The following is a 26,537-nucleotide window of genomic DNA, read 5'->3' as shown; positions in this document are numbered from 1 at the left end:
TTGTGGATTGAAAACTTAGAAAGGGGAGTAGCTCAAACATCATTGCATTCAACACCTTGTTGTTACTCTGAAAAGCAGCCACCAAGAGCATGAGGGAAAAATCAAGGAGGAGAGTTGATGCTAAAAATGTCACAGACCCAGCAAAAGATCTCTTCAAAAGGAATTGTAGTCCTGGAGTATATGCCCTTTGTGGCTTCATAAAAAGATTCCACTAATCATTCATATACTATTAGTGGAATAATTTAACTGGGATTTTTTGGGTTCCAAGCAACAAGAATGGGTGCCAAATCTGTGAGTCAGAGAACATACAAGAGCTGTACTTGCAGGAGGCTGAGCAGGCAACAGAGGACAAGCAGAAGGTTAGAAATGAGGTGGTGAAGTATTCATGGAGGAAACTGCTTAAGAGCTGAGTAGCTGTTAGTGCAACTACCAGTTGCTTGCAGCAGAAAGAGAATGGTGATGAGATGAAAGTTCTCAAAGGATGATGAGAGGGTGCGGAGGACTGGCGGGACTTGAGGACTTTTCTGCCCAAAATAGGCATCCTTGTCCCCAGATACTGAGGGTTCATATCTTCAGCAACCTCACACTCGTAGGTGCTGTAAACCATCTATTACAAGAATACATCACCACCTGCTCATTCTGTCACCTGCTCAGCCTTCTATGAGTACAACACTGCAAATTCTCTGATTTGCCTGGGACTCCTTGGTCCTCCAAGAAAGCCCAATTCAATTAATCCTAAGGTAGCATGTTATTAGTGGAAGATTGCTGTTACAGTAAACATGCATTCCAGGACAACATCTCCTTTGAGGAGATCCTTAACTGGGCCTCTTGACATCTTTAGCATCAACTTCCCCTTCTCAGCTCTGCTTGAGGTCTTTATGGTTCTTCAGGGCGATGACAAGGTGTTAGGTTCAGTGTTTGAGCTTCCCAGTCAAAGTTTTTGGATTATATCTGCAAAGGTGTCCTGGTTTGCATGGGTTATGACTACCCCATGAGCTTCTCATCAAGCAGCCTGTAGTCACAGTGGCCACTGCAAAGAATGTCCGTCTCCTTTACACCTTGATCAATAATTTAAGCTTTGGAAACCATGGGTTTTTGCTGTTCACTACAATGGCTTCTACCATCTATTTCTTGACACAGGTTCTCCCCATCTGTATTGACCTATCACTATCAAGTTCTACCCCTCCAGTCTAGTGAAGGTGCAGGTGATCAATGATATAATGGCATCCTTGCAACAGTAGGGTGCTTTCAAGAGTCATACAGATAGGGTGGGATTTTACATGGCTACTTCTTCATTACAAAGTGTTTGAGAGGCTGGAGGCCTCAACAAGGTTCTTCATGGGACTCCATTTTTTGGATACAGTCTGTCTGGAGATCCGTGCACAGAAGAGGTTCCATGACTTTATTAGATCCAAGGGATGCTTACTTCCACATCCCAATTTACCTTTTTTCCAAGAGGTTTCCACATTTTATGTGATGGGGGTAATGTGGTCCAGTTCTTGGCTCTTTGTCTGAGCTTATGTTTCCAACTTTCCATCGACATCTGGATGAATGTCTGGCCTTAGCTTTTGCATGTTCTTGGTTTGTTCCATTTGCTTGGTTCATAAATAAACTATAAGTCAGACCTAGATCCTTCCACACAGGTAGTATACCCGGGTATGAAGCACCTTCATAAAGTTGGATTGTTTTGGGTTTTATGGTTTGTTACTTCATCACTCATGACTTAACCTTTTAAGCGTCACCCACGTAATAATACGTTTACCGCAATCTACTCGGTAGTGCCTTCAACGGGATATTACGTTCAAGACTTTAACTGTGCTTGTCAAGCCGTCAGCCCCGTAATAATACGTTTACTCGTATAGAAAGTGTAGGAACATCATTTGGTAACACTCTCAGCACACGGGAAACTTATTTCCAGCCTGGCAACTCTTTCCTGGTGGTCGCTTATGCTAGAAAACTGCGTGTCCCTGCTGGTTTTCTTTCAGTACGCTTCGGGCGTTTATCGAGACAAATATGTAATCGCGTCTTTCACAATGAATGTCCCAAAGAGGAGGCGTATTTCTTTAGGTGAGATCAATCAAATACTAGATGAGGAGTCTGATATTGATAACCTATTTGATTATGAGAGCTCTAGTTCTGAATCCTCCAGTGATGAGGATACAAAGTTTTCTTCCAATAGTGGGAGTGAAGATGACTTTTCTTTGCCGAGTGACTGGACTCCGAGAGAGAGAGAGAGATCCCTTTACTTTGATTAATTTTTTTTACTCCAACATTTAATAATTTCCTACACTTAACTACAGTATGAATAATAAGCATAAAAATCAAAATTAACTTTGAAAAACTATCATCAGTGCTATGATCGCTGATTACAAAAAAAGCGTGACGGTACGTTAGCAGCGAGCTCATCCGGGGCGGACGCTTAACTGCTAGTCTTAGCAGTTGATAAATCATCTAGTATAACTGGAGAATTTGGTTCCTCACTGTTGCTTCTGCATTCTACAAAAGTTGGCTTTTTTGGGGGGGAAGGGGCCCAGATGTCCTGATTCATCTGGATCCTGAACAGGAAAGACATTCTTTGCAATTCTCATTGGTGGCAATGCAAGATTAGGAGACCTTTCAAGCAAATATCCATAAAAATAAGATATAACAAGAAAATAAGTGACATGAATAATGAGATATGACAATGAAATGAGTGTCTTTTGGAAAGAACACTCTAGAAATGGTATAGTCACTAAGGCGAGTTTTCTGTCAACATGTTTTGTTGGTCTTGTCACAATCACTAAATAATGGAAATATGTACAAATGTGTTCCTTCAAATATTCCTTCCCTTATGTCATTAGTATTTGGAATGGAATTCCTTAAATTTTGACCCAAAGGAATGGGTCTTTTTAGTTTTCAGATTACAAGTTTATGTCCATGATTTCTTTTGAAGGATGTCATTCCACATTAAGAAATGACAAAACTGTATATTAATGAAAGATTAATAACAACAAAAGACTATCTGCAGTAACTTTTTGTTTTGTACATGCTATTGTTATATCCGTATGAACTATGTAATTTGTATTGTATTTGACATAAAAGTATTGAAATTTTTATCAGAAACCACAGGCATCAAAGGTAAGGCAGTTTGACTTTACTGGAATAACAGTCAGTACCATGTATATTAAAGTATGCAAGGTACATAAATTAATGTCACAGATATTGACTTCCCTATAAAGCTCCAGGCCTATAAGTTAGAATGATAATCACTTCAATTATTTTTCAGTGCAACCATTAATGCTTACATTTACACTTATTATCTTGTTTTAAAGTATTAATGTAGTAATGTATGTAGTAATGGCCTTAAAATCAGTGCTTCTGTCTTCAGCATTACTTTATAAAATGCTAGCATGTCTTCCAAAGCATACCCTATTAACCTTTTTTTATTACCATTGTTGATTGTATAGTGTATACACTAACACTGGCCAGTTATTGTTTCCTTATAGAGTAATAATTTGACTATACAATGTGCATAACTTTTATTTTACATGTGCTTAATATCCCAAAATGTACAGTTGGCAGTGCTAAGTTACTAAAGGAAAGAGTTCTTGAATCAGCAAATGTGCTCCTTGGTTAAAAGAATTTTTGGAGGTTGGTTCAGTCTTCTTTTGTTGCACTTATCTTGACTTCGGCATTAGATCACTGCAATGTGATGTTCATTATGGTACTAGGAGCCCAGGATGCAATAAGAGCACGATCAGTGAACCATGCAATCCTGATCTCTTCTTTCAAGTTGCAATACAGGAAGTCCCCGATTATCAGCAGACTCTTGTTAATGCCGATCTGGTTTTATGGCGCTTACCTAGTGCCATAAAATTAGTGATTTATGGCACCATACCGGCCGAGTTTGTTATTGGTGCCATAAGGTGCTGATAATAGAGTTAAGACACCATCAACTGAAACTCGGCGCCATAAATTGACGAATTTCGGTTAATGGCAGTTTTCGTTCCTTAGCACCCCGCCGAGAACAGAACCCCTGCCACTAACCGGGGACTGGGTGTATAGTTCACATTGACATTGATGCCGACTGTATAATATTCTGAGCAAACACAGTCATGCACGTCAACTTGGACATTTCAGTCACAGCTGCATGGCATAACATTTGAGCCACGGATTACAACAGGCTGATACATTGAGGGCAATTCACTCCTCATCAGATCAAAAGGAAAGGAACCTGGAAGATGAACTGCGACTTCCCTCTTTTTGTAGCAGGATTTTTTTTTCCAGGTACTTAAGAAAGAACAGAAAGTACTGTCTGATGCAAAATATCTTCCATAACAATCTAGCAGCTACTTTTCATCCTATTGATTTCTAAGCCCTCATTGTGACTCCCATTATAATGAGTGATTATGTTAAAACTCCTGGATCACAGGTTAGTGGCTGGGATGATGAAGACTGCATAATTTAGTGTTGGTTAGGGATGATTTACCCGAGTATAATAGCTTATTCTTCTATCCCTGTAAGTCAGTCACACATTTGGAAATGAACTAGATGAAAAATCAGATTCTTCTCAACAAGTATACTTCCTTTCAGAATGTAATCAAATCAGAATTTTCTTCATGAAGGGGAGTTAATGTTATCTTTAGAAAAGAAATTCTTAACCAACATCCAGGCAATATCCAAGGTAGAGAACGACTATTTTCCATTTAAAGACTTCCAGTTCTGGTATTTCTATATCACTCTTATCTCACCTTGCAACATAAAAACTGGAAATGGTGACTTGAACCGTTAGCCAAGAAGGCTCACTCACAAGGAATTAGGCTATGGTAAAACCTGGATAAGTGGTTACTACTGGCATTTCCAAATTAAACTTGTAGAAAGACTACTAACTCTCTCAACTTCAATAATGTAATAATCTGGCAATCAGAATCAAGGACAGGAAATTAATCTTGTCTTTCAAGCCAAAATTTACTTGGTTCTCCTCATCTGCAATGGAGATATGGCTGGCAGAACATAGAATAAACAGGTATCCACACATCTAGCTACTTACTAAGAGATGAGGACACCACTTGTAAAAGCTTATCTCCAGGTCTCTGAGTACAGATCAGAATTCTTAAGGAATTCTTATTGACAACTAACTAGGACTCTTATTGACAAATTGTGCAAAACTTGTATACAGTGGTGAAGGAGGAGCAACCTTGCAGCAAGGCCATCCTTATTTTATGCAGTGCCGAGCATTTCACTTAGACAAACAGAATGCTTGGAAGTTCGTTAGGATGAAAGTCTTGAGGACAAGGAAATGGAAAGAATGCACATTCTCTGCAGCAATATGCTGGAATTTATGAGGTAGAGAAAGGTCCTGGTCCCTAAAGAACTTAGAAACTTAAGCCTTCATAATGGGGAACTTGAATATGGTTGCATGCCTCGAGGGTCCCAGGGGAAAGCAATCGGATATCCTGTGCAACATGACTCAGGATCCTTTACTGGGTAAATGAAAAAAATTTGTAGGCAGAGCCATGCAATTCATACAAATTGCTAACAACATCATGTAGTATTCAGATGGTTCTGGGAAATCCTGCACCCTTTTAAACCTAATTGAGACATAATAAGCAGTCAAGTACTGCTCTCCAGTGCCAGACTCTGTTCCAAAACACTTAATACATTAATCAACAGCTTGGAAAACCTGGAGACTTTCAGCTTCCCATTCTTCTGCCCCACCATATATTTGCTTAACCAGATCTTGCCTACATAGAAGACATGAGCATTTCCAGACTAAGGAGCACTTCAACCGTTAAACAAACCTAGAGAGCTACCATCGTGGCCAAGGCTTGTGGCAGCTACACTTCAGGAGTTTCAACCTCAACGTTTGTAGGCTGTAAAACTCTGTGCTTGGGTATCATCCGGTGAACCCCCAAAGCATTCAAGTTCTGTCAAGTCATGGGAGAGTTGCACTTGAACTGTGCTGTCTTTCATACAAAACTTCACTACAATGCTTTCAGCCAATCTGCCCATATCAGGCTGTGCAGCAGATAGGTCCATTTCAGATTCAGTGAAAGCTGGTTTGCTTGAGCTTTTCTAAAATGCACTGCATATGAGATATTAAAACTGAATGGAGAAACACATACCTTATGATCTTATTAATCCCTTCCATCCAATCCTGTTATTCACTGAGCACTTCAAAGCAAAGCTGTTATGTATGCATAACAGTAGCACCGTTTTGCTGACTGGAAATTCAAACTCTCTCATAAATATATCTCAAGTGGTGAGCATTGTTTAGGTTATTCATAACCCTGAAAATACTGTACTAACTATCAGCTTTTGTCTATTTCTGAATTGTGATTTGGAATACTAAGAATTTTCAAAACAAAAGAAAAGAATTTTCAGAACAAAAAGTTTTCCAGAGATGGAAACTTCTCATTGTGCATGTAGCACCTTCCTCCTACCCCCTATAGTCAGTCAATTTAGCTTGCCAAAGCATACCTCTCAACATTGGGGAATACTTGCACGGGAGAAAAACTCTAGAATTTTTTCCACTTGTTTAGGGAATTCAGCTCAGCTGAATACACCTTTCTGAATGTTAAGCTTAGCAAAAAAAAAAATAAATAATGAGGTTTGTATTAATGGAACATACAAATGATTTTACAGCTGAATACACCTTTCTGAATGTTAAGCTTAGCAAAAAATAAACAAATAATGAGGTTTGTATTAATGGAACATACAAATGATTTTAAAGTAAAAAATACACTGTGTCCATAGGCATATAATTATCGAGGTCATTACTCTATTGAGTTAAAAATTTTTCCAGGGTACACATGAATTTAACTACACACACAATAAAAAAACTTGACCCAATAGCCAAACATTATAATACATTTGATTTGACAAGCAAATGGTTTGCAGTATGTAGTTTACTGATTTCATGTATGCAGTCACATATGATTTGTTTTTTTTTAATGAAAAGGCATGAAACTTCCAGTACTACAGTACGTAATTATTTTTCATTTATGCTTAGTGTTTTCACAATATTAATACAAATTTATTAAGCAATTTCAGGTGCTAAAAACATTTACAGTACAGTATTACAACTGTTGATAACTTTCCTATATTCTTACTTTCAGTGAGGGAACTTCCTTAGCACTGTCACAGTGACAGCACTACAACGGGACCTGTGGCACTTTTCTACTGAAGCCTCATCTGCATTGCATACTTCTAAACCTAAAGTTCACATTAACTTGGGCTTTCGGGCTTTGCATGCCATGTCTGGTTTATGTGCACTTTAACTAGAAATTTACTGTTCATTCATGATTGGTAGTATTTTCATCAGGACTTTGCTCAATTCCTTCAAATCTGAACAAGATTGTAAATTTCAACTGTTAATTTTCATTTTTTATGTGATAGCAGTACTAGCTGCAAAGCAAGTTTCTAGTTGGGAATGAATTTTGTGTTGGACAATTTTGGGCTAATCAGCATTTACCATAGCCCATGATCGTAAGAATTTTTTTTTTCATGCTAGTTTCCTCAGCTATTGTGTTAAAAATATGGAGACCTCTCATAATACAGGTTTACCAATTACAAGTTAACTCCCAGATGCTTGTGCTCATATATTTTTAACTTCAGTAGAATAAACAGAATTCTCAGCTAAGAAATATACTAGAAACTACATTTTATTATTTTTGTATTAGCAGAGTAGAGATCAAAGTGATATGATTACAAGACCAGTGACTTTTTAGTGAATGTAATGTGCTTTCACTAATGAATGCAGCTTATGAGTTAATCTGCATATGATATTCATCAAATTCATTGATGAAAAAGTCATGGTATGGTTGTGATATTTGAGGAAGCATTTTTTTATTGTTATACATACACAACTATAAACGCATAATTATGAAACTAATTTATCTTGTGTATGAAAAATATGCAAGGCATATTGTGTAGGGGTTTTATAACTTTTCAAGTTAGCAAACCATTACCAATTATCATTCCATGGACCAGAGTACATTGTCTTTCCTGTAATTACTGTTTGTTTTTACTTAAGCACCTATAAACAGATGAAGTACAGTACATGTTTCTTGTAAAAATAAAACCACGCTCTGGTCCCTATCTTTTTTTTTCTAGACTATCAAATGGCTAGATATATGCGGCTTGACAAGTTTTTATTAGATTATGAAGCTGGTAAACCAAAGATAAATCAAGACAAATCTTTAACAGTGGAGACAGAATGAACTTATCTTCCATGAGCTTTACATGGTAGTCAAGTGTACTATGATTATTAGGCTTTTTAATTAAACATTAACTTAAAAAAAATTGCATTAGCAGTGTCTACCTTTTAATGACTTTAGTAAAAGACTTATGGTAACTATTACTTGAAGGTACAAAATATATTAATATTCTACTATTACTACTACACCATGCTAGTCACTGCAAATTATAAATCTATCCTTTTATAACTTGATTTGTACAGATAGACTTCCTCCTTGAAATAAAAAGTAATCTGCAGCCTGAAAAACAATGCAGACCAGCAATATTTGTACACTAAGACAATTGTTGTCTATGAAGATAAAAAGAGATATTAAACACTAGTTTCATTAACCTAACAAAACCTCATCTTAAAGTGATGTTTTATAACTTAATTTGGGAACCTAATTCAGATTCTAATTCCTTCTTAAGAATGAAAAACATAGGACAAGAGACATCCTGAGACAGAAAAATATGCTAGACCTTTTGAAAGCAATTACTACCTGACAGAGTCATACTTGAGATTACTTTCAATGAACATGAAGCAGGTTGAGTTTTGATAAAATTTTCTCCAAGAATATTCAGTAGTAGATGGAAAACCCAATGAAGCTATGATGAAATTATTTTTTAAATACTTACCTCTGATGCAGAACACTAGTGTGTAAAAAGTAACAAATAGGTAGGATTGTTTCATTTTGACCATCTATTTACCCATCCCTTTATGGTGGTTTGGGTGTCTATAGTTTTCCATTCAGCTTTTTCTTGTCCACAAGAGTGGGAGGGTGATACATAATATGTGGCGTAATTATTTAAAGTATTTTATAAACGCTTTCATTTTTTAACAATCTTACCTCTCTATTATCATAGCCGATTCCCATACTGTGTAAAGGAGGTGGGAAAGGTGTGAGGACAAATTTAACAACCCCCCAAGAAAGCCACAGAATTCCACCAGGAATAAGACACTACCCATGTATACTTAGCATCCATTGGCTGGTACCGTCTCCAAGTGAGGACTAATTCTTGGGGTAGCAAAAACCTCTGAACAATGCTGGAGGTTCCTTGCTAGGGATACCACTAACACACTGATACAAGTCAGGCATAAGGCCTTGTGCCTAAGCCAGCAGAGCAACAACGATAAAAGAATGAAGGCTCACACCTTATACAACATAGGCACCTTCATAATCCCCAAATTTGACAATTTCCTACCTAAATAGGGGAGATTAGAGTACAGCTACCCTAATTATTCAGGACATGAGTTCCCCTGCCATGATGAGGGGCAAAATGAGCTCTGCACAACTGATGTTGGATATCCACATCTCGCACATAATGCGAGGCAAACACAAAGTAATGCCTCTACTGCACCGCATTGATAACTTTCTCCAGAGAAAGAAGTGCCTCAGTGGCATGGTCAGTATGGTGTTGGTGCACCATCTTTGTGGCTGCAGGTTTGATTCTCGGACATTCCACTGAGGAGTGAGAAATGTGTATTTCTGGTAATAGAAGTTCACTCTTGACGTGGTTTGGAAGTCATGTAAAGCTGTTGGTCCCGTTGCTGAATAACCACTTGTTCCATGCAATGTAAAAACACCATACAAACAAACAAAAACAATCTCCAGAGAAAGAAAGTGGTCACTATCGCTCGTACATCATGGAATGAACATTACTTTAAGCTGACAGTAAGATTCAAATCTAGATTTGCCTCAACTTCTCTGCCAAGAGCCTTGAACAGACAAAACAAATCATTCTTTGACAACGGTAAGTCAGGTTTCCCAAGGTTGCAAAAAAGGTTGACATTTTGCCTGATTTCCTTAGTCTTTTGCAAATACAGAGAGAGCTCTGACTGGACATAAGGAAGTTACTTCCCCATCTGGTATCAAAAAGGACAGACTGGGGATCACAAAAGAGCAAGGCAGATGAGACTTAAATCATTCTTGGCCCTGAAAAGCAGTAGAAAAGAAATAGCTGTTGCCTGGGTACTAAAGACAAGGCTAACATAAAGAGTCTTCACAGTCAAATCCTTATGGGAAGGGTGTGATCAAGAGCTCAAATGGAGGAAAGCATAAATACTTAAGCAACACATCCAAATTCCATTTTGGAAGGAGCAGATGGCCTCTTTAATATCCCTGTTAGACAAAATATCTAGGCTAGTATGCTTCAATACAGCAGCTAACGTGGATCGATACCCTTTAATGGCTGCGACTGAAAAATGTCTGTTGTAGCGTAAGTAAAGTAAGAATTTAAAGATGTTATTCAGAGTTGCTGGTGCAGGAAAGCCTTCTAGCAGAGCAACAAGCTCTATACACTGCCCAGTCTGATACAATGGATAAGCAAGCCATACATGTAAAGGACTGGCAGTGGGTTTGTCCCGCTGGACTGGACAGGCACTCTTGTCAAGTAAAAATTCCCACACACGCTATCAACTTGCCAGCACATTTCAAGAGGACTGTAAACAAGGTAGTATTATACGTACATGGTACAGGACGTAGCATTGCTCCATGTGCATAGTTAATTTCCTCTTTCCTCACAGTGTATAGTCAATAAATTGTTGCATAATGGCACATAATGGTGGCATGAGACATCCTTTCTCTATGGCACTATTATCTCTGTGGAACTAAAGAAAGTATGCATACCCATCACAGACCACTGAATGTTTACATGTTCCAATCAAGGGATGACGCCGATTAATAAGTGTCAAAATAGGTGGGCCAACCCAGTCATCCTGCTAGTCCATACCCACATACACCCCAGGCTTTCTGGGGATAATGCCAGTCATAGATATAGAGGGGAGAGATTGGACAAACAAGTGATGATCGCGTGCATGTAAGGCGCCATTATTAAGCGATGGCTTTCAGAAATGTCATCAACTGTGTCAATTACATGAACAAATTAACAAAAGAACAGGGGATCACATTTCAGAAGTAAGAGACCCATTTTCATTCACGAAAATCTTTTTGACTGTGTTGAAATAACCTCAAGTAAACTTGTTAGTTTGCAGTTAACTTGCATTCAACTACACTCCTGCTTTTATATCTTATAAAATACATAATGAATGTTGTAATACACTTGTTATTAAAGTGGGGGATTTGTTTATCAGTGTTATGTTCCTACAGCTCGTAAAATATTACTCCAAAGGAAAAATTATATAGAACAAAAGTTGTTCAGCATGCTGAAATCTACCCGAAATGTCACTGGCATGTAGGGTTGCCATCAGTCCTTATAACTATGGTTATGCCTGACAATTTTTCCTGCTACTTGTACAACAATGTACATGGCTAGTATCATGAGGTCTAGATTCAGGCCTGCTGCAGTTTTAAGTGTTAATGAAATGTTATGTTAGTGCTATTTACATGTTATCTACTTAAGTTCTCAAACCTAGTATGGAGAGGACTCTGCTGAATTTGATCTGACAGAACACTTATTTTTCAATTTTACCATTATCATTTTTACCTAAAAGGAAACTTCAAATTCATACTACGTTATAGCTTGCAAAGTAAACTTTCCAAACTAGCTAGTCTACCAGGGTTCATCATCAAACAACCAAGAGGAGCCTATCCTAGCCTAACCTTAGCTAAGCAAAGGTAGCCTAACTTGGCGTAACTTCAGGAATACTGATTTTTCAATCTGTCCCTCTCCACAGACTATGAAATACAGGTAAAGTCTTGGCTAGCTATGAAAGTCTGAAGTTTTTCTTACAGGCTAGCCTAACTTAAGCAATATAAAATGTTGAATCACAGGCCAGTAAGATTGTGACATGTTACACAGCTTAAATATGTACCTCCAATTAATAATTGCACTGGAAGCTGTACAATAGCTTCCATGTCAAGGTTCAGATGCTTTGTACTTCCCAGGAAATCCCAGAATTATTTTCTAAATTTCCAGAAATCCCACGGTCCAAAATCGGGCTCAGACTGGAAGCCCTAATTGTGACCTTGCTTAAGATGAGCTTGTTTCACTTATTCAAACCAACAGTATACTAGTGAATATTAGCTGACAGGTATCAGGATATTGAACCTAGCCTATTATTATTAATATTAATATTATATCCGTATGGCTGAAGCTTATATGGGATGACAGCGTTGGAGATGACAATTATTTTACCATATTGTAACAGTTTGACCCATGAATAAAGAACGTTAATTAGTTCTGCCTCTAGAGTAAAACAGGACTGGATATCTATGGTGGAAAGAAAGGCACAACATCGACAAACTGGTCAACTATATTGCTCTAGTGTATACAAACTACAGCAGAGTTGAGTTAAGTATATCTTAGTTTTACCAAACCACTGAGCTGATTAACAGCTCTCCTAGGGCTTGCCCGAAGGATTAGATATTTTTACGTAGCTAGGAACCAATTGGTCACCTAGCAACGGGACCTACAGGTTATTGTGGAATCTGAACCAAATTATATCAAGAAATTAATTTCTATCACCAGAAATAAATTCCTCTTAATTCCATGTTGGCAGAGCCAAGAATCGAACTTCGGACCACCGGATTGGGAGGCAAGCGCAGAAATCAGTCGTCCAATGAGGAACTACCTACAGCAGAAAGAATTAAAATTTTTATTCCTACATGTAGTACATATTGTCCTTGGTAAATGCTGCAAAGATAATTTACCAATCATTAAAGACTGCTGAGAAAAACCATAATGTAGTTGCAATATCTGCAAAACTTTATGGCTTAACCGTAGAAGAAATATACCAGGAAAATTAAATATTTTTATGTCTGCATACAGTACATATTGTATATAGTAAATGGTGCATAAATTATTTGACAGTTTTGGCAAACATCCAAGAAAACACATATTAAAGAGTACCGGGTTTCCACAGTTTTGACAAACCTCCAAGAAAACACATATTAAAGAGTACCGGGTTTCCACAGTTTTGACAAACATCCAAGAAAACACATATTAAAGAGTACCGGGTTTCCAATAAGATTGTATGGGTTTGTGCCATCGTTTACATAAGAAAGATTGCATTGCAATGGCACCAGGCAGTGCACTTCACAAACTGCTTTGGCTGTTCTACAGTGTCCAAACTCTCCTCTCTATAACTATGATGCCAGTCCTGGCTAGATTGACCTGACTGGCTGAACACGTTGAAAAGATGAAAGGACGGGCTAGTCTCGCCAGGTTTGTCATTTTTACCCTGCATACATGATAAAGCTTGGCTGGTTCATACCAATCTCGGTATAATCAGCACGTCAGTCCTTTACATGTATGGCTTGCTTTAGCCAACTCCCTCCTTCAATTCAGGATAAACTTTCTGGATTCCTTTGAAAAACCTCTTCCTGGTGAGAGACATCAGAGTCTCTCTAAGCGGTCAGCTGCAGAATGGGGAAATTTTTATGAAGCCTCATACCTCCTGGCTTTTTGAGAAGACCTTTCCTTGGTGGAAGAAGCCTTTGGCCTATCTTCTAATACAGGCAGGGGTTCTGGGAACCACTCTCTAGATGGCCACCAAGGGGTCGCTAAAGTTGTGCTTGAATTCACAGCTACATATATAGAATTTTGCTAGTACTTTTGGTATCATAGTAAAGGGAAGAAAAGCATAAGGTCTAGATAAGACCAGCCTAAAAACACTGTGTCGACTGCCCATGCCTGAGGATCCTGAACTGGAGAGCAGCACACCGGCAGGTGGTGAACAAGTCCATTAGAGGAGTGGCCCATAGCTTGCAAAGGTCCCTCCAGACTTGTGGATGCAAGGTCCATTCAGAACACAGAATCCAGTCCTTCCTGCTCAGTTGGTCTGCCACAATGTTAATTTCCTGTGGCACAAACTTGGGCAACAGAAGGATCTTCCTTTATTATGACCAAGTGAGAATGCAACTTGAAAGGCAGAACTAAGCTTCTTTGTGCCGCATTGCTTGCTCAGCTATGCCAGTGCTGTTGAATTGTCTGAAAAGAGTGCTACCTTTTTGCCCAGACCTAGATCCCCTGATGCTATCTGGGCCTTCCACACTGCCAACATCTTGAACTGAATACAGAGTTCTCGTTCCTCTGTAGCCTGTCTGCTACAACCACCCCTCAACTTTCTGATAATGTATTGAAATATAACATGAGGTCTGGGCCCTTCAACTGAAGAGTCATTCCTAGAAAATGTTGAGATCGATGGTTCCACCATCTCAGAGGGTCCGCTAACTCCCCTGAGATATGAAACTGGCTGGCAAGGTTGTGAAGGAAAAAATTCTTCTAAAATTAAAAGAAAGTTGTCTATGCACTTCTCCTTTGGAGAAACCCACACATTCTTTTGTCCAGAAGTATTCCCAGGTAACCAAGGTTCTGAGTTGGCATTACATTGGAATTTGAAACTTTTATCAGTACTGCATTCCCAACATACTTGCAAGCTTAAAAGAGTATCTCTTGCCCTCAGGTTCCGCTCTAAACTGGATGCTAGAATCAGCCAATTGTCTAGGTAGAGAAGCATCAGAATGCCTAACATGTGAGCCCACTTACCCAACTGCAATAGGGGTTCTGAAAAACATATTGCATTCATTGTCCACTGATACCATTCAATCCAGGACTATCTCCACAACTCCTTTTAGCCCAAGAGAGCCTACTTCCTCTCACAAGATCTGGAACTTCTTGTTGTGAAGATGAGAGGGAAACTCCCAGAGGATAACTGGCTAGGGGAGGCTGGGAAAGAAAGGGGATGCTGTATCCCTCTTATAGTACCTACCAGGAATCTGCCAAATTGAATACAAGAGATTCAACCTCCCTCCTACTGGAAACTGGGAGGCTTGATGCATCATATCATCAGGAGCTGGATTTTTTGGATGCTTATTGTCCTTCCTGAAAGCCCAAAAGGGCTGGGTTAAGGGCCCCAATTGACTTGCCCATTTGCCTGGGGGGAACCTTGAAACTTGCATTAACTGCAAAAGCAGCTTATGCCTTGGTTGTGTATGCCTAAATGTTTGAGAACAATGCAACAAAGATCTGGTTTCCACTTCTCTCCCTCTTGCACTATCGTACCTAATGCTGAGGCATCCAGTAAAGAATGTGAGATACAGAGGAAGCCAAAACGCACAATTGTTCCTTATGCTAGACAACTGCCTGAGTAAAGGCATGCACAGTCTGAAATTTCTCTATCTTAAGCATCCAAAAAATTTGCAGCAAAGCGGAAATGATCTCACTTGCTATTTGTCTATTACTGTTACTGTATAGTCACTTTCAATAAAGGGTAAAGGTAACTGCCTAGTATCGTAAGACATATAGCTCTCCTCTTTCTCATAGAGGAAAAACTTTAAGGTGGCAGCAGCAGACTTCCTACTCCCTGAGATGGAAGGAGTTTTAACTCCCTTCAGTAATGGCCAGTGTGAGCGTAATCACTCAATTATAGATGAAATGGTGACAAAAATTATGGCAGAGGAACCAGAACTGTCTTTAAAGTGCCTTTGGCACGGGCAGTCAATGGTAAAAATTGTCTCCAAGTAGTAGGGGGTTTTAGCCCTTATTACCTCGTGTATGGGCGGAATCCTAACCTACCATTTACCATGAATGATGAACTTCCTGCACTGGAGGGTACAGCATCTGGTGAAATGGTTGCCAAACATCTCAATGCTTGCCACTCTGCAAGAAAAGTCTTTATTGCTACTGAAACTTCTAAGAATAAAGACACAAAGTAGGGACCTCAAGTAAAGTCCTTCAGAATAGAGATCAAGTCTATTTTAAGAGGGAGGAGCAAAAAGAATGGAAAGGACCAGCAACAGTCATTGGTCAAGATGGCAAAAGTTATTTTGGAACATGGTCCAAATATTGTAAGAGAACATGAAGCACGCGTTCAGGAAATACTACATAGTACGTAGTTTTGACAGAAACATTGAAGAAGGAAGAAATGCACTGGTTCATATGTTGAGGCATCAAAGGGAAAAGGATGAAGCACACAATAGTAAGAGGAATGAGATAGCAGCAGTTATAAATCCAGTGGAAAATGAAAAAAATGAAGAGGAAGAACAATGAACCACACCAAAGTTGAGGCCACTTCATCTAAGATAATTCAAGTCAAAGGGTATTCCAAAGATTGGACAGAGTAAGATTCCTGCCAAAAGTGTCTGATGAATGGCATATAGGAACTGTTCACAGCCGTGCTGGAAACTTTACAGGAAAATATAGTAGATGGAGAAATATTGAGCATAAAGATGGACATATAACAGCCACTGACTGGAACAGAGATGTAGAAAAATTGGTACCAGTTTCAGAAGATGAAGTGCAGGAACCCAGTGAAATTGTAATGGCTTGTGGAAACAGAAAGTCATGAACTTGATAAAGCAAAACAAGAACTAAAAACCTGGAAGAATTTTGGAGTTTATGAGTAAATTCCTACTTGGGTCATAAGGTATTGTCAGTATGATGGGTGGTACAGAAAAGGAAAACAAGTGATGGAAAAAAGAAAATTAAAGCACAGCTAGTTGCCTTAGGCTTTGAGGAAAAAGAAGAAATCCAATCAGATTCTTCCACTGTTAGCATGGAACTGCCGAGTTCCTTTGTTGGTATATTGTCTTCCAAAAGATGGGCAGTGAATTCAATTGATATTAAGGCTGCATTCCTACATATTCGATTGATATTAAGGCTGTATTCCTACAGAGTGTATAGTTTGAGTGTGAAGTGTATCTTACTCCACCTGCTGAAGCTGGCTGTGATGATAATGTGCTATGAAAATTTAAAAAGTGTGTATATAGTCTTAATGATGCTGCTAGAAAATGGTATCTCACAGTGAAGACTTTCCTGTCGAAGATGGGATGTAATCAGGTGAAAACTAACCTTGCAGCATTCCATTGGTATTATGGAGATTTGTGTGGTTTGTTTTTAATGCATGTAGATGACTTCTTGTGGGGAGGAATCAAGAAATTTGGAAGTGTAGCCACTCCCCAAATCATAAATAATTTTCAGGTTAGGAAGCCAAGTAATGCTATATTCAGATACATTGACTTGGATACTGTACAGGATGAGCATGGTGTCACACTTCATCACAATGAGTACTGTTAATCTCTGGAATCTATAAATGTAAGCTGAGAGAGGATTAAATATGAATACAGTGTAATGAAGAAGAAAATGGGAATTTTAGGAGTCTAGTAGGTCAACTAGGTGTTATGTACTAATTCAAGAACTGACTTATCATATGACGTATTCGAACTTAGCTGTAAAATAAATGACCCTTAAGTAAAAGATCTGATTGAGGCACACAAATGTCTAAGAAAAGCCTGTACCTCATAGAGTTGTATGTACTTCCCAGGACTGGGTGACAGTTTTAAGTTTAAGTTGGTTGTGTACAGTGATGCTTCTTTTGCAAATCTCCGATGGATTTAGTAGTGCTGGGATCATTGTGATTTTCTTAGTGGGTGAAAATAGAAACAGTTTTCCTTTATACTGGAAGTCAAAGAAAAAAAAAGAAGGGCTGTAAAAAACACTTGGAGCAGAAACACTAGCAGCTGCTGAGGCAGTGGCTTACTATCTTGGAAACATGTTGTCCCAAATACTGTATGATGGAAAGAGAAATCTGCCTGAGGAACTCTATGTGGATAACCATTCACATTATAAGAATGTGTACTCGGTTAAAACTGTTTCAGAAAAGAGACTGAGAATTGACACAGCTATTCTCAAAGAATTGGTTCAGGATGGCAAGTTCAAGATATCTTGGGTAGATTCAAAAGCACAGTTGGCTGATGTGTCAACAAAAAGAGAGTAAATTCTTTGAGGACTGCCAAAATACTTGAGAGAGAGAGTGAGAGAGAGAGAGAGAGAGAGAGAGAAGTAAATTTTTAGTATTTGAGAGTCGATCCCTGAAATCCTAAACAGATTTTATAAGTAGATAATTTTTTCTTCTTTCTGTGCCATATACTGCTTGTTACTTTGAAAGTAGATTTCTTTTGTTTTCTTCCAAAAGGGAGGGAATATGTTAACTGTTTAGAACATTAGTGTATGATATTGTGCTTCACGTTTATCATTTATGATGTTTGTTTATGTTTATGTTGTGAAGGGGAAGCAGAGCGAAGCATAATGATGCAGGCACTTGTTAGGTTGGATCTCCGAGGTAAATAAAGTAAATTTTTTATGTGTGCCTTTGATTTATCCTACCACACTGGTCTACAAGATCAACAAGGAAGATACTCCAGTCTGCTCTGCTACTGAGACAGTAGCAATCAAAGAAGGAATTACCTGACTAACAGGTGATTATACCGAACCTTGGCATAGAAAAGGCAACCAAGAACTCCTAAAAGACTCGATATGCCTAAAAGAAGGTCAAGAGCAACTAAAAGAGGCTCAATAATACTTTGAATCCTGCCTCAAAGACTGGCAAGTAGCCGGAGGTGTTTGCTATGCAGCACATGGTTGAAGAAAACACCTAGAATGCTCAAGAGTAACCCAAGTCGACAAAGAAGGGAAACGCAACATATGAGAAGAGTGAGAACTACAATAGAAGCTCCTACTTCTCCAAGATGCATGAGAAACTAGTACTGTCTTATGAGGCAGGCGTCAAAAGTTGATGAGAACCTGAGAAAGGAAGGAGAATGTGAAGAACAAATGTGTTCAGACACCAAATTGAGGCTACTCATACGACAAACCCTCACGTCAGACAAAAAACTTGAAGACGAACCGGCATAGTCAAGACTGCCTGGGAGACCTAGAAGAACAAAGGCGTCGGGTGTCAGGTGTAAAGCTAATGGTGGGGAAGCGTTTGGTGTCAGGCAAGTGCATGCTGTCAAAGGTGTGTCCTATGGCAGGTGAACTCCTACTGGCAGGAGAGCTTCCGACTAGCATATCTACCTCCACCCTAGTTCCTGGTTCCTAAATGCACACTCCACAATCACAGTTGCAGGCACATTACATACACTGTTCATGTTACATGCAGAGTTCTATGTATTATTATATGGGTGTGGAGGTGATTGGGACATGCGATCTCTTGCATGGATCAGTGATCTCGCAGGTGGAAAAATGACAAATTTTCTAAGACAATTTGTATTTTTTATAGCTACAAACCTTTGGTCTTAACAATAGGATAATTTCTAGTGCCTAGCTGGATCTGGTTAAAAAGCAGATGAAAGCAAGGAATCTTGTGATATCTGGTAACGCATGCGTAGCTTGGGTTAGGAGTGGTCAAGAACGACACCGCTACGCCAGTCTTTCTTTTGACCACTTGGGTGAAAGTCGTGTTAACCTCTCTTGGCCTTTTCCCGGTTCATTGCCCGTTTCGTTTCTGTTTAGTGTGTGTGTGTGTGTGTGTTTGGCTGGTATTATGGCTTCTTCTGCTCCTTCTCGGCGCCTGCATATGTGCCCCGGAGTTCCAGGTTTTCTGTGTTCTCGCTTTTTGGCTTCGTTCTAATTTTTGTACTATTACTTCGTTCTAATTTTTGTACTAATACGAATCCTTGCACGGAATGCCGAGCACGGTCTAAGGAGCAGTGAAGGTCGTTTTATGGCAAGAGAGAACATCGGAGGGTTTCAACTCTTCCTACTTGGGAAGGTTTTGCGTCTATTCCTGATGTTTCGTCTCCTGCAATAGTCAACCCTCATAGTAGCGTTGTCCCTGCATCTCCTTCCTTTTTATCCAATGATTCGTCGATGGAAGTATCGGGAGGCCGCCAGGCTAATGTTTGTAATGTAGCCCCTTCTTCCTCGGGAGTTTATTTGGTTCCCGAGAAGGGTGAGGCTTTTTCATCAATCTCTTCTCTTCCAGAGTTGGAGGCATCCAAAATGGCAGCGATTTGGAAGACGCTCAGGCTAGGGGGTACCCCGTCCTTGGAGGGGTTACTAGCGCATTTTGTGGAAGCTTGCAACGCCCCTTCCCGGTCTGGTCAGGCCATCACCCTCCTCCCGGCCTCATCTTCGTGGGTAGCAGCAGTCAAAATTTTGTATTGCTCCGCCAGTGTCTGCCGCTGCTTTGAGTCGGAGTGATGCTGTGATGTCAGCCCTGTTGATGACGTCACAGGGTCCGTCTTTGTGTATTCCTCCACCAGTGGCGTCTCTTTCCCCCTCACACCGAGGGGAAGCCGTGACGTCACCGCCACTTTTGACATCACTCACATCGATGACGTCTCTCCCAGTCGTCTCATCTGATCCGCCTTTCTCAGCCATGATGTCATCACTGCCGCCCAGTTCGCTACATCTCCCTTCCTTGTCATTGGAGCCTTCTCTGGCACATCAGTCCGAGGTCATATGCCAGGCAGTACTTCAGAGGTTGGACTCTGTATTGGATGTGAAGTTGGCTGCCTTATCGGTTGGGAGGACTGGTAGGAAACATGTTGCTTCGTCCCCGCCTCCTGAGAAGAGTGCGCATAAGAAACTAGTGCTGTCTTCCTCTCCCTCTTCCCCCTCTACGCCCCGTCGGCATATCAAGTGTTGGTAGGCTAAGGACTTTGCCCTTTCTTCGCCTTCGAGGGAGGAAAAACGCGGATGTGTTCCCGAGAGTGCTGTTGTTTCGGGCAGTGTTAGTGGTGTGCGTTCTGCAGGAGATGCTTCGTCCTCTGCCTTGAATCTCGAGCGTGTTACCCCCCACCCCCCACATCCCCCGTCCATGCACATTGCGAGCGTGTTGCAACCTCCCCTGCCCGTGCACATGATGTTAGTGCTCCTTCTTCTCAAGGCCTATTCATTGCCGTAAGGATCTCAAGGCGCCTGTCAAGAGGTTGAAGGTAGTGAGCACGGAGTTGGTGCAGCTGGAGTTTTTGCCTGCCTCTCTCACTGGTGCTTCCAAGAGTTCGATTCTACGGGATTCTCCTTCGATCTCGAGTGTTCAAGTTTCCCCCCATCTCACGTACGTATGTCCGCCACGCCCGTGACCATTCATGGACATGTGGCGTCATCTGTTGAGGTAAGTGATGTTCCTAGTGTTATAGTGGGTTCATCTCAGAGGCCGACACTTGGACCCAGCCCAGACAGATTAGTTGGGGTTTCGGGCTGCTTGGCTGCTAACCTTTCCGTTAATTTTGGTGGAGAAGGCGCCTTAGAAGAGCCTGCACATCCTTCTCGTTGTCGGTCTCCATTGCCAGAGCAGGAGGAGGAAGACACACGAGTATCTGTCTTCCTTTTCGGAAGTTGTTGATCTCATTCCTGGGTTTAACAATTTGGAAAGTAGGACTATGCATTGAGTTTGTTAATCAAGTGCTTAGTGTACAATCACCTTTGGGATTCAGCAATATCAATCTTGCCGAAGGCGCTTGGAGACAATCCACATGGGACAGAAGCAGATTCAGCAATTGATTATTGGTGACCTGAACATTGTTCAGACTGCCTGAATACAGTGACGTGTCCCCCAGGGGTGGAACTTCCCAACATAGTAGCATGGGATCTTTTGGTCCCGTTCTAATCAAATTTTTGGGTGGGTTAAATGGAAACATGAATCCGTTTATGCATTACAAAATCAGTAAGTGAGAAGGGGCTTGTGATAGATTACTTCCCCCTTTGTGATAAACCAGACTAGTGAGTAAGTAGACTTAGAAAAATTGCTTACCTTTACAGAACTGATTGTTTTGTCATTATTTAACATTTATCTCATGTGTTTTTGGTGTGTTTATAAACTGGGTTTTCAAAAGAGATGGTTCCTTTCTTTGGCAGAATGTTTCAACAGAATCATGGTTAATTGGGGTGCTCATGCATCTGCACAGATATGAGTGTAATACACCCATAGTGAAAAATGGTCATCTTCAAGGAACAGGGACTTAAGGGGGCCGGCTGGCTAATGCCTTTTTTAAGGGCAGGACTTTGACATTCATACCACTTAATAAGGTGACTTGGGACATCTCCAAACGGCAAATGATTTTTGCCTCTGACCTTAGGTTTTGTGACGCCAGGGCGATTTATCCCGAAAATAACCATTTTTCAAAGTCTATCTCCTCACTTGATATTTAATATTAACCCTTAAATGCCGAAGCGGTATTTTAAAAATCGTCTCCCGTATGCCGGTGGCGTTCACAAGTGAGCGCCGAAGCGTAAAAAATGTTTTTTTCAAAAAATCACAGCATGCTTAGTTTTCAAGATTAAGAGTTCATTTTTGGCTCCTTTTTTTGTCATTGCCTGAAGTTTAGTATGCAACCATCAGAAATGAAAAAAAATATCATTATCTTATATAAATATAAATATTAGGATATATGACAGCGCAAAAAAAAATTTCATATATAATTGTATACAAATCGCGCTGTGAGCAAAACGGTTAAAGCTAAGGAGTTAATTTTTTTTCGTCGTATTGTACACTAAATTGTGATAATTTTGGTATATAACACATTGTAAAATGATCAAGGCAACACAGAGAAAATATTATCACAAAATTATGCACGAATTTGTAACTCGCAGACATAAAAAAAAGCAGTTTTCAAAAATTCACCATAAATCGAAATATTGTGCTAGAGACTTCCCGTTTGTTGCAAAATGAAGGTAAATGATTGAATATTACTAGACTGTAAGTGTTGTAGCTTACAATTGCAGTTTTCGACCATTTCGGTCGAGTTAAAGTTGACTAAAGGACAAAATTTTTCTATTCATCGTTATTTATATGAAAATATTTCAAAACTGAAAAATGCTACAACCATAGGTTGTTTTTTGTTGTATTCTAAATGAAACTGCGCACATTTTCATAAATAAAACTTTATGTAATGGCTAATTTAAAATGGTGCAAACATTACGACAATCGGACGAAAAAATTTATGATTTTTTCGGAAGTTACCGCACGGACGTAAGGAAAAAGTTTATTTCATAAATTCACCATAAATCAAAATATTGTGCTAGAAACTTCAAATTTGTTGCAAAATAAAGGTAAATGATTGAATATTACTAGAATGTAATAGTTTTAGCTTAAATTGCATTTTTCTACCATTTTGGTCGAGTCAAAGTTGACCGATATGAAAATATTTCAAAACTGATAAAAGCTACAACCATGGGTTGTTTTTGGTTGTATTCTACATGAAATTGCGCACATTTTCATATATAAAACTTTATGTAATGGCTAATTTAAAATGGTGCAAACATTACGACAATCGAACGAAAAGATTTCTGATTTTTTTCCGGAAGTTACCGTGCGGACGTTTTTTTTTTTTTTTTATAAATTCACCATAAATCGAAATATTGTGCTAGAGACTTTCAATTTGTTGTGAAATAAAGGTAAATGATTGAATATTACTAGAATGTAAGAGTTTTAGCTTACAATTGCGTTTTTTTATCATTTCAGTTGAGTGAAAGTTGACCGAAGGTTGCTATTTTGGCACTTATCGTTATTTATATGAAAATATTTCAAAACTGATAAAAGCTACAACCATGGGTAGTTTTTAGTTGTATTCTACATGAAATTGCGCACATTTCCATATATAAAACTTTATGTAATGGCTAATTTAAAATGGTGCAAACATTACGACAATCGGACAAAAAAATTTTATTTTTTCGGAAGAGTTACCGCGCAGACATAAAGAAAAAGTTTTTTTCATAAATTCACCATAAATCGAAATATTGTGCTAGAGACTTCCCATTTGTTGCAAAATGAAGGTAAATGATTGAATATTACTAGAATGTAAGAGTTTTAGCTTACAATTGCGTTTTTCTACCATTTTGGTAGAGTCAAAGTAAACCAAGGGTTGAAATTTTGGCACATCGTTATTTATATGAAAATATTTCAAAACTGATAAAAGCTACAACCATGAGTAGATTTTTGTTGTATTCTACATGAAATTGTGCACATTTTCATATATAATACTCCATGTAACGGCTATTATAAAATGGTGCAAAAATTATGTCAAAGTGACGAAATAATTTCAGAGATGTGTCGCTGATACTTTTTAGTGCAAGAAAGAAATTCGCGCTTGCGTGCCTGGGTAACGATTTTAAACAAAATAACACCTTGATCCGTGAGCTCCCAGCATCCCCCAAGGCGCGTGATTCAAATGTTTTTGCCTAGTAGGCCTAAAACTATTTTTCCGCGAATTTTTTAAACTACTTTTTTATATAGACGTACCATACGTCCAATCGGCACCCAACAGACAATTTATATCGACGTTAATACGTCCAATCGGTGTTAAAGGGTTAAAACCTGGGATTACTACCATATATAGACCTGATGTAGACCTCCAATCACGTGAAAAGTTTCTTTTTTCTAAAAGTAATTCTTTTGCTAGATAAGAATTTTTTCATTATAGTAAAAAAATATACCTTATAAATCAGGAAAAAAAAATTTCAGAAAAAAAAAGAAACAAAAATGAGAAAAAGGGGCTTCATTTGATTCTTCTATAAAGTCTTTCAAAGTTATGTACCAAATTTCAATGCTATAGCTTTAAAACTAAGGGAGAAGATAGAATTTGAAGGTCAATAGGTATAGTTTTGAGATACGGGCGTTCAAAGTTTTTCTTTGTATTTTTACAAAGACAATGTTAATAGATAATGATTATTATGAATTTTATATTTCTTTTTAGGTATTAATAAACCAAAACTATGTTATTTATCATAATTTAATCATAAATGAAGATCCCTTTGCTCGTAGATCGCAGCCTGGGACACTGCATCAGGCAAGACGGGGCACTCCTTCCTACGCAACTCTCTCTCTCTCCTTCACTAACTTGGCTTATTTGAGCGAATTTTCTTCTTTTGTATGTTAGCGAGATGTTTCCCTTGTCTTTTCCTCTTTGGTATGATGAAATTCTTGCCGAAAGAAAGATAACAGACATAAAAGCAAGAGAATGTCAGAGGTGAAACTTGAACGTGTACTCTCTTTTAACAAAGACAACATGTATTCTATTTTACAAATACAATGTTAATAAATCATGATTATTATGAATTTCATATTTCTTTTTGGGTATTAATAAACCAAAACTATGTTATTTATCATAAATGAAGATCCCTTTGCTCAAAGATTGTAGCCTGGGGCACTGTGCGACATGTGCGTCAGGCAAGATGGGGGCATTCCTTACTACAACACACCCCTCTTCACTAACTACGCTAATATCGCGTATATTGATATTCTGTACTCAGAGCAAATTTTCTTTGTCTGTATGTTAGCGAGATGTTTTGCTTGTCTTTTCCTCATTGGCATTATGAAATTCTTGCCGAAACAAAGATAAACTGTAAGCGAATGTCAGAGGTGAAACTTGAACGTATACCCTACATCATGTATCAACTCGCACTGAAAGGTGGTAAGCTCACTAAGCTGACTCCCTTCCCTCCTGCGACTCATGGAATCTCTACAGATGCCATTGCTCACAATTTCTTTGACAATAATTTTCAAAATTTACGATAACAGAAGAAATATTGCATTTTCTAGTACGCATCAATGTTTTTGGCTTATTGAGTTACGTTTACTAATTACCCTGAAACTACGAAAGTAAGAGGAATTTTGACTAAATATTTCGTATACGCATTCTCTATTGCCATATGAAGCTCCATGAATTTTTTTATGACTTTGCATTTTTCGCCCTATACCCCCATATACTATAAGGGTACCGGCCGGCCCTCTTAAGACTCAAGAATACATGGAGACTTTTGTTGGTAATGAATGAAGTAGGGAAGAATCCCAATTATAATTTCGGTGTTTGACAAGATTTGTTGGGGAGGATATTCATTTATCATTTAAATTCCTTTTAGCGCTTTTTGCATTATCTTTTCTTATTTACCATGTTTTATCCTTGTTGTTTGTTAGCTTTACAGATATACTATTTTTGGTAAGATTAGGTCTGATTACCACACCATAAATAAAATAGGTGTGAGAGAGAGAGAGAGAGAGAGAGAGAGAGATAGATGCTCTCCTCAATCAGTTACCAATATCAGCAATTTTTTCTAATCAGTTACCAATATCAGCAATTTTTTCTAAGGTAAGTGAAAACAAGGTTGTTTTACTCTATAGCTTTCTCTTTGATACAGGCAGTCCCCGGGTTACGATGTTCCAAGGTTAAGGCGCTTTTCAATTATATTCATCAGAAATTATTTCCAGGGTTACGATGCCTACAACACTCATCTGGCACAAGAAATATGACACCAAAAATGCAAAATAATCAATATTTGAAGTTTTTTTTATGAAAAATGCAATAAGAATGCAGTTTACATAGTTTTCAATGCACCCAAAGCATTTAAAGTAAGGTTTTCTTAGAATTTTTGATGATGTTCCGGCTTACGACGATTTCCGGGTTACAACGCGTCTCAAGAACAGAACCCCCATCATAACCCAGGGACTGCCTGTACTTTTTATTACACCATTATACAAACTGATACTGAATTTGCTTATTTATAATTTAAGCGTCTTTAACATTACTTTATTTAATATTTCATGAAGTCTATTCTTTTTAATCCTTGAACATTACCCATTTCTGCAACAAGAATGGTACTAAAGTAATCTAACTGAAATTCGCTTAATCTTGCCGTGC

General features: G+C 38.8%; 1 protein-coding gene and 1 long non-coding RNA gene across 8 annotated transcripts in view; one reads left to right on the top strand and one right to left on the bottom strand.

The window, feature by feature from the left end:
* The window catches only part of LOC135200297 (mucin-2-like), a 307,055-nt gene extending 298,502 nt beyond the window's left edge, over window positions 1-8,553 (top strand). For all 7 annotated transcript variants that reach the window (XM_064228826.1, XM_064228825.1, XM_064228824.1 and 4 more), the window contains one exon: window positions 7,098-8,553. In XM_064228826.1, the coding sequence (XP_064084896.1) occupies window positions 7,098-7,114 (17 nt within the window). In that variant the 3' untranslated portion in view covers window positions 7,115-8,553. The remainder of the gene's footprint in view (window positions 1-7,097) is intronic.
* LOC135200300 (uncharacterized) overlaps window positions 1-26,537 on the bottom strand; it is an 86,051-nt gene that overhangs the window by 3,376 nt on the left and 56,138 nt on the right. The window lies entirely within an intron of this gene.

This window comes from Macrobrachium nipponense, chromosome 26, assembly GCF_015104395.2.
Source record: "Macrobrachium nipponense isolate FS-2020 chromosome 26, ASM1510439v2, whole genome shotgun sequence".
Lineage (NCBI taxonomy): Eukaryota > Metazoa > Arthropoda > Malacostraca > Decapoda > Palaemonidae > Macrobrachium > Macrobrachium nipponense.
Note: the sequence above shows the minus strand (reverse complement) of the source record. Positions and strands in the feature narration are given on the sequence as shown.